The following is a 17307-nucleotide window of genomic DNA, read 5'->3' on the forward strand; positions in this document are numbered from 1 at the left end:
ACAAATAAAATTTTGTTGTTTTTGATTGTGAAAGAGCAGATCAGTAGAGTGAGGTAAAATAGATCTTGTGCCAAGACTATGTAGCTGCGTTAACTTATTGCTACTCTTCCAGCTCCAAAGGGTCTGTCTATCTTAACTGTTGACCTTGGATGGAAAACATGTATAGAAAGAAAAATAAGCAGTTGGCTTTAAAAAGATGAAAACACCAAAGCATGAAGTTGTTATTTGAACTTTATCCAAAGTGGTAAGACAACAGGAATAACCAGGCAAGTCATGGCAAGCTTCAACAAAAACCCCTTCACAACATTTTTATCTTCAAATTGAATTCTGACTTGTGGTTTTAGGTGTAAGTCTTTTTGTATCCAAAATAAAAAAAGTTTTTTTAGAGACCAAAATGATGGTGTTTATATTAGATCTACAACTGGCAAAACTTATGTAACACAAGACATGATTAAAATTGTAAAGTAACATGGGAAATCAAATGTCTGACCAGGAAATTGTTGTACAATAGTTCTTTTCATTGTTCTATAGTGCCATCTTTGTTTTTACTTTACATTTGTGTGAATGCATAGGGGAAACAGTGTGTGACATACACATACTGTGTTTAGTGAAGGGACTCCACAAATATTTAGAACAAATCTATATTCTACTTCTGTTATTATAGAGTATCTGACAGGTCAATTGACACAATACTCCAGTAGAATTTTGTTAAATAACCTTGTTCGTGCAATGTGAATACATTCTAGTGAATACAATCAGATGGAAATCACACTTTTAACAGTAACAGACAAGAAAAACATGACAACACACCCTCAAACCAGAAAGACTGCAATCACACCAACCAAGTCTGTTTAAAAAACAAACAGACACACAGTCTTATTTTAATTTAAAATAATTTAAACAAAGGCAGATCCCCACTAAATAACAAATGATTCAACATAAAAGCATACATTTTCATGATACAGCAGTGATTTTTTCTGAATTACTGGTTACCATATCTGTCTCATAAAATATTCTGGAAGTCTAGATTGTAAGACTTTGTAACAGCTTGTTACAGTTACAGAGTAAAAAGTATAGTAAACTCAATACTTTTCATGTGTATTATTTTTACAGTAAATGAAACACCTTTCTATACATTGTTGTAAGTTAATAGGTATTTGACAATTTTTTATTTCATGTTTTATTGAAAGAATTTTGAGGAGGTTTGAAAACTGTGACAATGTTTCTATAAAATCCAGAACATTCGCAGCCTTAGTGGATTAAACCATCTGAGGGGGGAAAAAGGAATATTGTGAAAACTTTGAAGAACTTTTAAATAACAAATACACATGTGCTTAAGAAGAGCAAAGGTTCATCAGCAGCTCTGGCTCATGCTTTTTAAGGGTGTCATAAAACGCTGCTTTGACCGGTGTTCCTCCTGAATGTAGGGGTCCATCCCAGAACTCGATCATCTTCTTGTAGCTTGTGTTTTGTTCTTCAATTTCTGCGTAGGCCTCTCTGTGGACCATGTCTCCAAGCTCTTTGACGATTAACATTATCTTGGTGGTTTTTTGTAGTAAATCTGTCATCTTGCTGTCAACAAAGTTGGCTTTTTGTAGAAAAGAATAAAAGAAGAATAAAAGAAGGCAAAAAAGAAAGAAAAAGGAGAACTTAACAGATATATTTTCAAATGTGCAAAAAGATTGGACACACACATACCTTTTGCATCATCTGTCAGATCACGCTGTTATATGAGAAATATAAAAATCCATCAGTAAATTAAACAAATTCACAAAATTTGTTCTTAGAAGTGGAGAGATGTTTATGAAGGAAAACCTGTGATGGAGGTGCAGGGTGATCTACAGTATCATTTGAATGTTTCGGAGGCTCACAGGTGATGCCGTCCTAAAAGAACAATTTGATAAAAAGAAATAACTTTTTTTTTTTTGCTTTTTAGTTAGTGGTTGTTATTCCAAAAAGTTGTAAATATCGTGTTTCTCACCAGCTTCTTTAAAACCATGTAGACCTCGTCATGTATTTTGTGTTCATGCTTCAAGTACACGTTCTCAGTCGGGGAAATTATGTCTTGGTGATTTTGATTATTGAAGGATGCATTGGGTAAGAAGAAATAATATGATTAAATAAAAAAGATCAATGCTTGGCAGAACTGGAAAATCCCAGTTATGTTGGAAAGACACTGAAATATGTGAAGATAAAACTGAATATATTAATGGTTTTTATGATCTCATACCTTTAAACGTTGGCCTTTTTGATGGATCACCTTCCCAGCACTTCTGCATTAGATCGAGGAGATCTTTCATTCCTGCTGTATCCTTCTTTAAGTCCTCAAGAGTGGGTCTCTGACCTTTTTTGACACATTTTCGCACTTGAACTGAACCAGCACCTTAATTTTGAAAACAACAAAAGGCACAGAAGTGTAAATTTGTTTAATAGGAGCTACTTCACAATAGATCTTTCATTCCCTTTATATATTTTTGCAATATATGTACTCTTGAAAATGAAATGCTTGAATTTACCTGGATAAGGTTCTTCTCCAGAAAGAATGGCCCAGAGAAATATACCGAAGCTGATGAAGACAAAAAATATATACTTGTGAAGAAAAGAAGGAAGAAAAAAAAAAAGGTCAAAGTAATGCATAGTCTTTAAAGCATCTCTAAAAAATAAATTTGCAAATATTTTGAACAAATACATTTATTCAGCCATATTTACCTATACACATCGAAAGAACGAGCAGGTTTGTAGTTTAAATTATCAAAAGCTTCAGGTGGCATGTACTTCAGTGTGCCTGCATTCTCTGTTTCTTCTTGATTGTTGGGGCTATAGGTGATTGACACAGCACACAGACCAAAATCTGCCAGCTGAAGAAATACATGACAAAAAACTGTATGTAACCTTTATATTTATACTTATAAATCCATTTTTACTTTAAGGCATTTTACCTTTGCATGAAGTTCATCAGACAGCATTACATTCTCTGGTTTTAAATCTCGGTGCAGGAAACCCTCGGAGTGAAGGAAATTCATTCCTAAAGCCACTTCCTGGATCAAACGGCAGGTTAGTGCAAACGGTGGAGGACCTGACAACTTTCCGCAAAGAGTCTTTATAGATCCTCTTTTCATGAACTCCATGACCATTCCTTTTTGCCTGATTTGTTCAGTTGGTGGGGTTCCCTCATACATGCCATAAATCCTCAGGACATTTTGACAGGAGAACACCTTTTGAAATTTAGCCTCCTGCAACAGTGACTTCTCCACGCTGCACAGGAAAATGTTTTGAAGTATTTTTTAGTAGACTATAGGGAAAATAAAGAAGCACATAAAGTTCATAATCACATTTTGGGAAGCAAAAATTTACCTGACATCATTAAGGAGCTTAATTGCCACATAGTGTCCCATTTTCTGATGCCTGGCCTTGTACACGTTGCCAAAGCCACCTTGGCCAATCGAAGTCCATTCCGACAAAGAGTCATCTTCAAACCTTTTAGGCTCCAGTTTATCTGCCATCTTTTTTTCTGATAAGTGATAAAACCTTTAATAGGGAAATTAAAATGAAAGGAAAAAAAGTTATGTCTTATATGTTGTCTGTTATGTTGTATTTTAATTTCAGGTTTCTACTCACCGAGTTTACTCTTGGAGTGTGTGGAAGTTGTTGATGTGGTTCAAATCAGAGCTTTCAGAAATGATACCGAGAGAAGTTTGCAAGCTGCAGTTGAGGGGCGGAGTGTATGAGAAAAACCTGGAAGGGGAAAAGTGCACACGGAAAGAACGTGGCAGTTGTTTTTCAAGTCAAAATGACCTGAAGGCAGTTCGTTCTTCTGTAGAAGAACAAATGAAAAAGATGTGCGTGTGTATGTGTTCCCTGAGATATGGCTTTGCACAAAAAGAGACCCCCCTGAACAGTATAAAAGAACCAAATATTTATTTTATTTTTATTTTTTCACAATTGTCTTAAAGTTTCTTGTTTTTCTATGAGGACAATTTATCTCAATTCAATAGTTGTGAAAATGTTAAGTTCTGTATATTTGTACACTCTACTTTGCAATCAGCAAAAAATAGCACATCAAAATATAAGTATATTTTTTTGGAAACAAACCTTTTTCAATAAACATAGTTTTAATGTTCTGGTTCCAGCATGTTCATTTTTACATGGTTAAAGTGCACTTCTTTTTTTAAAGTTGCAACTTTAACTTAATCATTTCACACTGATTTGGCTTTATATGACCGTTTTTCCTTGAATTATGGTGCTGCTCTGGTACCTCATGATGTTGTCAGTGATGAAGCTCTAAAGAACCACTCTTATAACCCCTCTTTCCTGACAGCATTCAGATATGAGTCTTGAACTGGACTCATATCTTGAAAGGTCATCCTTTCCTCTGAAACCAGAACCGGCTGTGAAAGAAGTGAGCAACACTTGTATTAAAGCTCATGATGGTTTTTGCTCTTTGTGCAGCAATCAATGTGACTGATTTTGTAAAACCTACATGATATGTTTTATACAGTTGGACCGGTTTACTGAACTGTTTAATACACGTGTCAAACTCAAGGCCCGGGGGCCAAATGTAGCCCTCCATGCCATTTTATGTGGCCCGCGAGAGCATGAAAGGTTTTAATTTCTTAAAATAAAAAATAAAAATTGGTGTGTATTTATTCATATCTAGGGGGAATCAGACTTGAAATATTGGATTGGGCAACTATACATTAGGACTTAAACACTGTCTATATAACCTAACCTGACAGAATCAAATTTAAAAGGATTTGTACTAGAGCAACAAGCAAACATATGTTTTCTATGCAACTGTAATTGTCACTTTAAAAAGTTGTAATCAATAAATAATGAGTTATACAACATTAAGAAGTAGTTACATTTATTAGGGCCCGAGCACGGAGTGCAAGGACCCTATTGTATCTGTTAGGTTTATTAGGGCCCGAGCACGGAGTGCAAGGACCCTATTGTAATTCGAATGTTTATTATTATTAGGGCCCGAGCACGGAGTGCAAGGACCCTATTGTAATTCGAATGTTTATTAGGGCCCGAGCACGTAGTGCAAGGACCCTATTGTATTTACTCGGATTATTAGGGCCCGAGCACGGAGTGCAAGGACCCTATTGTAATTCGAATGTTTATTATTATTATTATTATTATTATTATTCTACCGGAAGAGTCGCCTTTTTGAGGCCTTTAACATACCCCAAAACTCACCAAATTTGGCACACACATCAGGAGTCGCGAAAAATTTCGTATTTTATAGGAGATTGGCATGGGCGCACAAAAACGGCTCGATAGCGCCACCTACAGTGACTTTTGTCCCGACGCCCCGCATACGCTTTAACGTACAAGCTTGATTTTTACAGGGCATGTTCTTCAGATGGAGACTTACAAAAAAGTCTGAAAGGACCCACCTGTCACTCGCACAGGAAGTCTGATATATTGAGGTCAATATGTCATTTTTGCTTCATTTTGGACATTTGCAGGCCTCGCTCTAGAACGAACTCCTCCTAGAGATTTTGGAGTAATGACTTCAAACTTTGGTTGTGTAAACTAGACACATGTCCGATGTTAAATTGCGAAGCTTTTAAGTTTTTATGGATGTTTGTGACCATGGCGGCGCGTCAAAATTGGAGGTCGTTTCGAAAACACGCCATGAAAAGAAAAATGGCCATTACTCAGCCATGCAAAATCCAATCTGATCCAAAATTGATATGCATGATTGTAGTCTGACTCTGAACACATCTGCAGTGAAAAAATCTGGAAAAAGTGTAGCGCCACCTGCTGGCAAGAGGAAATGACATGTTTTACTTGGAGCATCACTACTCCGAGTAGGATGAGCCGACACACCTGAAAATGACGTCCACCTGTTGAAAAGCCATTGAAGTTTACTCTGACAAAAAACCATAACTTTCAATGCGGGGGTGTGGTCGTGACAGAGCGGCAAAGTTGGGCATCTCGCTATGCACACAAAAGTTGCTCTCACGTGCACATTCCTTGTCCAATCTCACTGAAATTCAATGGATATGATGAAGCTTCTATTCTGAACCCATGGATATGAAAATCTTGGACGAGCTCTATAGCGCCACCTAGTTATTGCATGGGGCACATTCTGCCCTGTATTTTCTCTTTGCTTTGTCCGATGTGCATGAAATTAAAACTGGAGATACTCAGAAGGGTCTTCTCTCATCATGTAAAGTTTCATGGGTGTACACCTGACGGTGCCTGCGTAACAGGAAGTGGTCGATTATGTGCACCCAAATAATAGAAATTTATTATAAATCAGCCGTTTGTCTCAGGAAGCTGAGATTTCAGAATTAGATGCCTTTAATAACCTCCAGCTTTGATATGTAACACTATAGGGTCTACGAGAAACTTCATCACTTGATTTTTTTAATGAAATTTTGGACTGAACAAAGATTTTTAGCATAAATTATGTTTAGGTTATCAGCACCAAGAATTCAACTTTCATAGGCATTTATGTGCTACTGCTTCCTAAAAAAATTCAGAATTATTGAAGTTACAGGTGAACTTTTATTCAACATTTCATCCAAAAAGGTCCGAAAACGTCTTTTTAGGCAAAACTGCAAACACCTATTTTTTTGCAAAACTTATCTTTCAAATATCAGCACAAAAAAATTAAAAACGGTAGGGATCTGTGTTTGCTGCCTTCCATATTTTTTTCAGACTTAAAAGTGTAACAGATGATTTATAAAAAATCCTTTTTCATCCAAAAACCTGTGTTAAATCTGTCTAGACTCCAAACAAACATTTTTTTATGGTAACTTATGTTTCAACAATCGACACCAATTTTCACAGACCTATAGCTAAACATGTCCCATAGCTACCTGAATATTTTCATAGATATAAAATGAACTGGTCATTCTAACATCTGGCATTCTAACATCTAACATCTTACATGTCAAAGCCTCTCTCAGCCTGGCTCTGCTGAAGGAGTCGTGTTACAACCCCGCCCCCTCCTGCTGGGACCCCTGCTATGTAAATTAGCAAGCAGTGAACAGAGAGATGAGAAGTAAGAATGGCCATTACTCAGGCATGCATAATCCAAAGACAGCCAGTTAAACACTGAAAGACATATTTTTTCGGTATGTCTTTCATAAATCTTTAGTATTAAAAACTCTCCAAGATGAATGTGCCTGACTCCACCTGCAGGTGGATCACAGACTTCCTGACGGACAGACAGCAGTATGTGAGGCTGGGGAAGCTCGTCTCAGATACTCGGACCACAAGCACCGGATCCCCCCAGGGCTGTGTCCTTTCACCCCTGTTACTCTCCCTGTACACAAACAGCTGCACAGCTGGTCACCTGTCTGTCAAACTCCTGAAGTTTGCTGACGACACCACACTCATCGGCCTCATCTCTGACGGAGATGAGTCGGCCTACAGGAGTTAAATAGCCAGGCTGGTGTCATAGTGCAGCGCTAACAACCTGGAGCTTAATGCTCTGAAGACAGTGGAGATGACAGTGGACTTGAGGAAGGCCCCAGCCCCCCTCCCCCCTGTCATCCTCTGTGACTCCCCGGTGACCTCTGTGGAGTCCTTCTGCTTCCTGGGAACCATCATCAGCCAGGACCTCAAGTGGGAGCAGAACATCAGCTCCATCACTAAGAAGGTCCAGCAGAGGATGTACTTCCTGAGGCAGCTGAAGAAGTTTCACCTCCCTGAAAAGATGCTGGTAGACTTTTACACCGCCATCATCGAATCCACCCTCACGTCCTCCATCACAGTCTGGTTCGCTGCGGCCACGGCCAGAGACAAGGCCAAGCTGCAACGCGTCATCCACTCAGCAGAGAAGGTGATCGGCTGCCACCTCCCGTCTCTCCAGGAGCTGCACATCTCCAGGACCTGGAGGCGGGCAGCCAGGATTGTAGCCAACCCCTCTCATCCAGGACATAATCTCTTTCGGCCCCTCCCTTCTGGCAAGAGGCTCCGGTCCATCAGGACCAGGACCTCGCGCCACAAGAACAGCTTCTTCCCCACTGCAGCCAGCCTGCTGAACAGAACCCCAACTCCCCCAGGTGACCCCCCCTCCACCCCCCGCCCACCAAAGGACTGTCGGTGCCACTTACAGGCCCCACCATCCCAGCCCATCTGTGCTCCCACTTTAATTCACCTTACTCTACTGTATATAGTGTGTTGTTGTTGTTAACTTAATTTTTAACTTATTCTTAATTGCACTATACACCAAGTCAAATTCCTCGTTTTGTAAAGTGCGCTCTACTGAACCTGGCAATAAAACTTTTTCTGATTCCTGATTCTGATTCTGATTCTATTAATCATTGTTTTTTATTCATTCAAAATGCAATTAAATCAATATTTTATCTTTTTTCTTTTCCTTTTTCTTTTTTTTTTATCTCTTATATCCTTTTTTATAATCAATGTTTGAACTTCTTTTCCTTTCTATTGTCATGGTTTCAGTTTGTTGTCTTTTTTTTCGCTTTAGTTCTTGTTCTGTCTTGTTTGGTTCTGTTTCCTGTTTTATTTTGAAAGGTTTCCTGTCTTGTCATGTTTCTTGAGTTTTACTTCCTTTGGTCCCCATCTGCCCTAATCGTGTTCACCTGTGTCTTGTCTGCCCTGTCTGTATATAAGTCTTGTCTCTGCCTTCCTCCTGTGCTGGTCCATTAACTTCTGCTCATGTTGATCACGTCTTCTTGTCTGGCGTCCATGTCCCTTGCCATGCCACAGTAAGTTTTTGTTTTTAGTTTTGTCATCCTGCTCTGCAGCGCTTTTTGTTAGTTAAATAAACCCACTTGTCCTGAACCCGTTTGCCTCCCGTCTCTGCGCCTGGGTCCTACCTGCTCTCGAGCCTCCCCCCCACACGACATCTATACATCCAATGAAATTAAACTACAAATCAACAAACACAACTGATAACAAATGTCTCTAAAAAATGATGTGTATATTTGCAGAACCTTAAAAACACCAAACAAATAACAAATGCTTCCCAATTAAAGCACAAAAAATGGAACACAAAATGTAAAACCCAAGTTAGAAATTGCAATTTGAAAAAGATACTTTTTTCAGCAGCTTTTCAAAATCAATCACCAATTCTACACTTCTGTGGATGAAACAAAGAACTCCAGAACAATGAAGCCATTTCTCTAAGTCTCTCTCACCTTCAGTTTTAAACAAGGTCTGTGAAAATCCACCATACATTGGTCACATGAACTCAGAGACCTGCTAAAAGTGCACAATTGTAAAAGCTCTTTTATATAGACAACTGTTTGTTTGCTTAGAGCTCTAAATATAAAAAAAAATGCTTTTCTATCACCTAGACACAGATGGAGAACCATATCAACTGGATTAATAACAGGGTGGCATGTTTAGACAACATGAAGCTGTCCATCACATTTTTGACCTAAACATGTAAACACATCCTTGGCTCTGCGGTTAGGAAATGGTATTTGGGAATCTCTTTATACCAGGAGCCAGCCTGGCCATTGGAACATCGCCACAGTGCCCATCCAGACTGGGACAGCAACGGGGTCCACTTCAGAGCCGTGAGCTGCTGTGTTTAACTCCAGCTGTCCCAGCAAGGTAGACAACTGCAGCAACATCCACTGACCAAGCTGACAAGCCCTGGCAGAAAAGATCCCCACAAGAAAAACACTGGCTCAGGCAGGCTGGTCAAAAAAAAATAGTTTTGCCATTGTCTTGCAGCTCGCAGATCAAGTGGTTTAGTTTTCCAGTAATGTCAGTCAAGAATGCAAGTTCAGATTCACAATGTTCATATTCACCATATTCAACAGACATCTCCTCCAATAGCACCTTAAAAATCCTGTGCTGTTTTGCTTTGCAGCTGAGGTTGTTTACGATTTTCAGAATAAGAGTCATTATATGTCCAGAGCCAATCACTTCTGCACATAAGGCCTGCTGGTGAATGACGCAGCAGTAATGCAGACATTTTGGAAAGTCTTGGTCAGCTTTACAGTGAGTGATGAAACCTGTTTGTCTATTGATCATAGCAGGAGTCCCATCTGCAGTCACTGCTACCAGCTTTTCTAATTGTACCTTTTTCTGCACAAAAACTCCTTCACCGTGTTATACATTTCAACTCCTCTTGTAGTTGTCTGTTAGGGCAGATGTGTCAGGAGTTCTTCTCTTGTGGAAACCAAAAGCTATGCTGTACTGTTGCCGTCCACAGACTCATCACACTGGACGTTAACCACCTGCACTTTGCAAGATCCCGGTCCAGCTAATTGGCCAAGTTATCAGACATAGCTGACACTCATCTAGACATTGTAGTGGAAATTGAATGATTTCTATTGTTCTCATCCTTAGGGACAGTGATAGCAATTATCATCATTGCTTGAATTTTTTTCATGCTATATGCAAAAGTCTTTGTCCCTTAAGGCAACAGATTACAGCCCCCCCCCCCCCCCCCCCCCAGGCTGCTGTCGTATTAACAATAGCTTGGAGCTCCAGAATGGACAAGAAAAAACGACGAGAATGGCTCGAGCAGGGCGTTGCTCACGGGGCGGTCGCTCGTGCCAGGCGGTCGCACGTGCTCGGGCCCGCTAAATGCTACTTGTAGCTTTAATTATTATTATTATTTTTCTTCCGACGGAACAGTCGCCTTTTTGAGGCCTTTAACATACCCCAAAACTCACCAAATTTCGCACACACATCAGGAGTCGCGAAAAATTTTATATTTTATGGGAGACTGACATGGGTGCACAAAAATGGCTCGATAGCGCCACCTACAAAATTTGTTTTGGCGAGCCCCGCCACATGCTTTGACATACAAGCTTGATTTTTTCAAGGAATGTCCATCAGATGGAAACCTACAAAAAAGTCTCTTGGGACCAAGCTGTCAGTTGCACAGGAAGTCTGCTATATTGATGTCAATATGTCATTTTTGCTGCATTTTGGACATTTGCAGGTCTCGTTCTAGAACGAACTCCTCCTAGAGATTTATGAATAATGACTTCAAACTTTGGTTTTGTAAACTACGACCCATGTCCGATGTTAAATTGCGAAGCTTTTAAGTTTTTACGGTTGTTTGTGACCGTGGCGGCGCGTCAAAATTCGAGGTCATTTTGAAAACACGCCATGAAAAGAAAAATGGCCATTATTCAGCCATGCATAATCCAATTTGATCCAAAATTTATGTGCATGATTGCAGTCTGACTCTGAACACATCTGCAGTGGAAGAATCCGGAACAGGTGTAGCGCCACCTGCTGGCAAGAGGAAATGACATGTTTGACTTGGAGCATCACTGCTCCAAGTAGGATGAGCCGACACACCTCAAAATGATATCCACCTGTTAAAAAGCCATTGAAGTTTACTCTGACAAAAAGCCATAACTTTCAATGCGGGGGTGTGGTCGTGACAGAGCGGCGAAGTTGGGCGTCTCGCCATGCACACAAAAGTTGCTCTCACGTGCACATTCCTTGTACGATCTCACTTAAATTCGATGGAGATGATGATGCTTCCATTCTGAAACCATGGATATGACAATCTTGGACGAGCTCCATAGCGCCACCTAGATATAAACAAATACATTTTTTGTCACATTTTGACCTATCTTTTCTCTGTGCTTTGTCAGACGTTCATAAAATTACAACAGCAGATACTCACAAGGGTCTTCTCTCATTGTTTAAAGTTTCATGGGCGTACACCTGACGGTGCTTGCGCAAGCCACCGCCAAACAGGAAGTGGTTGATTGCGTTGCAGTCAGATAATTAAAAATTCATAAAAAATCAACCGTTTGTATCACGAGGCTGAGATTTCAGAATGAGATGTCTCTTACATATCTCCACCTTAGATATACAGCTCTCGCATGGGTGCACAAAAATGACTCAATAGCGCCACCTACAATGTTTGTTTTCGCGAGCCCCGCCATGTTCTTTAACATACAAGCTTGATATTTACAGGACATGTTCATCAGATGGAAACCTACAAAAAAGTCTCTTGGGACCAAGCTGTCAGTTGCACAGGAAGTCTGCTATATTGATGTCAATATGTCATTTTTGCTGTGTTTTGGTCATTTGCAGGCCTCGTTCTAGAACGAACTCCTCCTAGAGATTTGTGAACAATGACTCCAAACTTTGGTTTTGTAAACTAAACACATGTTTGATGTTAAATTGCGAAGCTTTTAAGTTTTTATGGTTGTTTGTGACCGTGGCGGCACGTCAAAATTCGAAGGCGTTTCGAAATCACGCCATGAAAAGAAAAATGGCCATTACTCAGCCATGCATAATCCAATTTGATCCCAAATTGGTATGCATGATTGTAGTCTGACTCTGAACACATCTGGAGTGGAAGAATACGGAAAAGGTGTAGCGCCACCTGCTGACAACAGGAAATGACATGTTTTACTTGGAGCATCACTGCTCCAAGTAGGATGGGCCGACACACCTCAAAATGACGTCCACCTGTTGAAAAACCATTGAAGTTTACTCTGATAAAAAACATATCTTTCAACGCAGGGGTGTGGTCTTGACAGAGCGGCAAAGTTGGGCGTCTCGCCATGCACACAAATGTTGCTCTCATGTGCCCATTCCTTGTCCAATCTCACTGAATTTCAATGGATATGATGAAGCTTCCATTCTGAACCCATGGATATGACAACTTTGGACGAGCTCTATAGCGCCACCTAGTTATTGTATGGGGCACATTCTGCCCTGTATTTTCTCTTTGCTTTGTCCGATGTGCATGAAATTAAAACTGGAGATACTCAGAAGGGTCCTCTCTCATAATCTGAAGTTTCATGGGTGTACACCTGACGGTGCCTGCGTAACAGGAAGTGGTCGATTATGTGCACCCAAATAATAGAAATTTATTATAAATCAGCCGTTTGTCTCAGGAAGCTGAGATATCAGAATTAGATGCCTTTAATAACCTCCAGCTTTGATATGTAACACAATAGGGTCTATGAGAAACTTCATACCTCTTTTTTTCCTATACAATTTTGGACTGAACAAAGATTTTTAGCATAAATTCTGTTTAGGTTATCAGCACCAAGAATTCAACTTTCATAGGCATTTATGTGCTACTGCTTCCTAAAAAAATTCAGAATGATTGAAGTTACAGGTGAACTTTTAGAGAACATTTCATCCAAAAAGGTCCGAAAACGTCTTTTTAGGCAAAACTGCAAACACCTATTTTTTTGCATAACTTATCTTTCAAATATCAGCACAAAAAAATAAAAACGGTAGGGATCTGTGTTTGCTGCCTTCCATATTTTTTTCAGACTTAAAAGTGTAACAGATGATTTATAAAAAATCCTTTTCATCCAAAAACCCGTGTTAAATCTGTCTAGACTCCAAACAAACATTTTTTTATGGTAACTTATGTTTCAACAATCGACACCAATTTTCACAGACCTAAAGCTGAACATGTCCCATAGCTCCCTGAATATTTTCATAGATATAAAATGAACTGCTCATTCTAACATCTGGCATTCTAACATCTAACATCTTACATGTCAAAGCCTCTCTCAGCCTGGCTCTGCTGAAGGAGTCGTGTTACAACCCCGCCCCCTCCTGCTGGGACCCCTGCTATGTAAATTAGCAAGCAGTGAACAGAGAGATGAGGAGTAAGAATGGTCATTACTCAGGCATGCATAATCCAAAGACAGCCAGTTAAACACTGAAAGACATATTTTTTCGGTATGTCTTTCATACATCTTTAGTATTAAAAACTCTCCAAGATGAATGTGCCTGACTCCACCTGCAGGTGGATCACAGACTTCCTGACGGACAGACAGCAGTATGTGAGGCTGGGGAAGCTCGTCTCAGATACTCGGACCACAAGCACCGGATCCCCCCAGGGCTGTGTCCTTTCACCCCTGTTACTCTCCCTGTACACAAACAGCTGCACAGCTGGTCACCTGTCTGTCAAACTCCTGAAGTTTGCTGACGACACCACACTCATCGGCCTCATCTCTGACGGAGATGAGTCGGCCTACAGGAGTGAAATAGCCAGGCTGGTGTCATAGTGCAGCGCTAACAACCTGGAGCTTAATGCTCTGAAGACAGTGGAGATGACAGTGGACTTGAGGAAGGCCCCAGCCCCCCTCCCCCCTGTCATCCTCTGTGACTCCCCGGTGACCTCTGTGGAGTCCTTCTGCTTCCTGGGAACCATCATCAGCCAGGACCTCAAGTGGGAGCAGAACATCAGCTCCATCACTAAGAAGGTCCAGCAGAGGATGTACTTCCTGAGGCAGCTGAAGAAGTTTCACCTCCCTGAAAAGATGCTGGTAGACTTTTACACCGCCATCATCGAATCCACCCTCACGTCCTCCATCACAGTCTGGTTCGCTGCGGCCACGGCCAGAGACAAGGCCAAGCTGCAACGCGTCATCCACTCAGCAGAGAAGGTGATCGGCTGCCACCTCCCGTCTCTCCAGGAGCTGCACATCTCCAGGACCTGGAGGCGGGACCTCGCGCCACAAGAACAGCTTCTTCCCCACTGCAGCCAGCCTGCTGAACAGAACCCCAACTCCCCCAGGTGACCCCCCCTCCCCCCCCGCCCACCAAAGGACTGTCGGTGCCACTTACAGGCCCCACCATCCCAGCCCATCTGTGCTCCCACTTTAATTCACCTTACTCTACTGTATATAGTGTGTTGTTGTTGTTAACTTAATTTTTAACTTATTCTTAATTGCACTATACACCAAGTCAAATTCCTCGTTTTGTAAAGTGCGCTCTACTGAACCTGGCAATAAAACTTTTTCTGATTTCTGATTCTATTAATCATTGTTTTTTATTCATTCAAAATGCAATTAAATCAATATTTTATCTTTTTTCTTTTCCTTTTTCTTTTTTTTATCTCTTATATCCTTTTTTATAATCAATGTTTGAACTTCTTTTCCTTTCTATTGTCATGGTTTCAGTTTGTTGTCTTTTTTTTCGCTTTAGTTCTTGTTCTGTCTTGTTTGGTTCTGTTTCCTGTTTTATTTTGAAAGGTTTCCTGTCTTGTCATGTTTCTTGAGTTTTACTTCCTTTGGTCCCCATCTGCCCTAATCGTGTTCACCTGTGTCTTGTCTGCCCTGTCTGTATATAAGTCTTGTCTCTGCCTTCCTCCTGTGCTGGTCCATTAACTTCTGCTCATGTTGATCACGTCTTCTTGTCTGGCGTCCATGTCCCTTGCCATGCCACAGTAAGTTTTTGTTTTTAGTTTTGTCATCCTGCTCTGCAGCGCTTTTTGTTAGTTAAATAAACCCACTTGCCCTGAACCCGTTTGCCTCCCGTCTCTGCGCCTGGGTCCTACCTGCTGTCGAGCCTCCCCCCCACACGACATCTATACATCCAATGAAATTAAACTACAAATCAACAAACACAACTGATAACAAATGTCTCTAAAAAATGATGTGTATATTTGCAGAACCTTAAAAACACCAAACAAATAACAAATGCTTCCCAAATAAAGCACAAAAAATGGAACACAAAATGTAAAACCCAAGTTAGAAATTGCAATTTGAAAAAGATACTTTTTTCAGCAGCTTTTCAAAATCAATCACCAATTCTACTCTTCTGTGGATGAAACAAAGAACTCCAGAACAATGAAGCCATTTCTCTAAGTCTCTCTCACCTTCAGTTTTAAACAAGGTCTGTGAAAATCCACCATACATTGGTCACATGAACTCAGAGACCTGCTAAAAGTGCACAATTGTAAAAGCTCTTTTATATAGACAACTGTTTGTTTGCTTAGAGCTGTAAATATAAAAAAAAATGCTTTTCTATCACCTAGACACAGATGGAGAACCATATCAACTGGATTAATAACAGGGTGGCATGTTTAGACAACATGAAGCTGTTCATCACATTTTTGACCTAAACATGTAAACACATCCTTGGCTCTGTGGTTAGGAAATGGTATTTGGGAATCTCTTTATACCAGGAGCCAGCCTGGCCATTGGAACATCGCCACAGTGCCCATCCAGACTGGGACAGCAACGGGGTCCACTTCAGAGCCGTGAGCTGCTGTGTTTAACTCCAGCTGTCCCAGCAAGGGAGACAACTGCAGCAACATCCACTGACCAAGCTGACAAGCCCTGGCAGAAAAGATCCCCACAAGAAAAACACTGGCTAAGGCAGGCTGGTCAAAAAAAAATAGTTTTGCCATTGTCTTGAGGCTCGCAGATCAAGTGGTTTAGTTTTCCAGTAATGTCAGTCAAGAATGCCAGTTTAGCTCGTGCTGGTTTGCGGCGCCTTCCATCCGTGAAACCTGGGTTCGACTCCGGGCTGCTCCCTGTTCCCTTCTCTACCTCTGCCGGTTCCAAGCCCGGTTTGAGAAGGTTGCGTCAGGAAGGGCATCCGGCGTAAAACATTGCCAAATTTACCATGCGACTTGTTCGCTGTGGCGACCCCTGATGGGAGAAGCCGAAAGTGGAAGAAGTCAGTCAAGAATGCAAGTTCAGATTCACAATGTTCATATTCACCATATTCAACAGACATCTCCTCCAATAGCACCTTAAAAATCCTGTGCTGTTTTGCTTTGCAGCTGAGGTTGTTTACGATTTTCAGAATAAGAGTCATTATATGTCCAGAGCCAATCACTTCTGCACATAAGGCCTGCTGGTGAATGACGCAGCAGTAATGCAGACATTTTGGAAAGTCTGGGTCAGCTTTACAGTGAGTGATGAAACCTGTTTGTCTATTGATCATAGCAGGAGTCCCATCTGCAGTCACTGCTACCAGCTTTTCTAATTGTACCTTTTTCTGCACAAAAACTCCTTCACCGTGTTATACATTTCAACTCCTCTTGTAGTTGTCTGTTAGGGCAGATGTGTCAGGAATTCTTCTCTTGTGGAAACCAAAAGCTATGCTGTACTGTTGCCGTCCACAGACTCATCACACTGGACGTTAACCACCTGCACTTTGCAAGATCCCGGTCCAGCTAATTGGCCAAGTTATCAGACATAGCTGACACTCATCTAGACATTGTAGTGGAAATTGAATGAGTTCTATTGTTCTCATCCTTAGGGACAGTGATAGCAATTATCATCATTGCTTGAATTTTTTTCATGCTATATGCAAAAGTCTTTGTCCCTTAAGGCAACAGATTACAGCCCCCCCCCCCCCCCCCCCCCCCAGGCTGCTGTCGTATTAACAATAGCTTGGAGCTCCAGAATGGACAAGAAAAAACGACGAGAATGGCTCGAGCAGGGCGTTGCTCACGGGGCGGTCGCTCGTGCCATGCGGTCGCACGTGCTCGGGCCCGCTAAATGCTACTTGTAGCTTTAATTATTATTATTATTATTATTCTACCGGAAGAGTCGCCTTTTTGAGGCCTTTAACATACCCCAAAACTCACCAAATTTGGCACACACATCAGGAGTCGCGAAAAATTTC

At 40.9% G+C, this 17307-nt stretch overlaps 1 protein-coding gene across 1 annotated transcript; it reads right to left on the reverse strand.

Moving 5' to 3' along the window:
- Positions 1–213: 213 nt before the first annotated feature.
- Positions 214–3719, reverse strand: LOC101168285 (receptor-interacting serine/threonine-protein kinase 3). The gene is made up of 10 exons (XM_011476214.3): positions 3619–3719; positions 3355–3528; positions 2940–3255; positions 2710–2858; positions 2517–2566; positions 2231–2383; positions 1982–2064; positions 1816–1884; positions 1699–1723; positions 214–1588 (listed from the first exon to the last, which is right to left on the reverse strand). The coding sequence occupies exons 2-10, from the start codon at positions 3501–3503 to the stop codon at positions 1335–1337; spliced, it is 1248 nt and encodes a 415-aa protein (XP_011474516.1). The 5' UTR covers positions 3504–3528; positions 3619–3719; the 3' UTR covers positions 214–1334.
- Positions 3720–17307: the final 13588 nt, after the last annotated feature.

This window comes from Oryzias latipes, chromosome 6 (genome assembly GCF_002234675.1).
Source record: "Oryzias latipes chromosome 6, ASM223467v1".
Taxonomy (NCBI): domain Eukaryota; kingdom Metazoa; phylum Chordata; class Actinopteri; order Beloniformes; family Adrianichthyidae; genus Oryzias; species Oryzias latipes.

What these genes read in the sequence shown, in the direction of transcription:
- LOC101168285 (XM_011476214.3), bottom strand. Translation starts at nt 3,503, where the DNA reads ATGGCAGATAAACTGGAGCCTAAAAGGTTTGAAGATGACTCTTTGTCG. An exon ending in CTGATGAACTTCATGCAAAG is followed by an intron (nt 2,859 to 2,939) that starts GTAAAATGCCTT and finishes GTATTTCTTCAG; the next exon opens with CTGGCAGATTTTGGTCTGTG. An exon ending in CGTTCTTTCGATGTGTATAG is followed by an intron (nt 2,567 to 2,709) that starts GTAAATATGGCT and finishes TGTCTTCATCAG; the next exon opens with CTTCGGTATATTTCTCTGGG.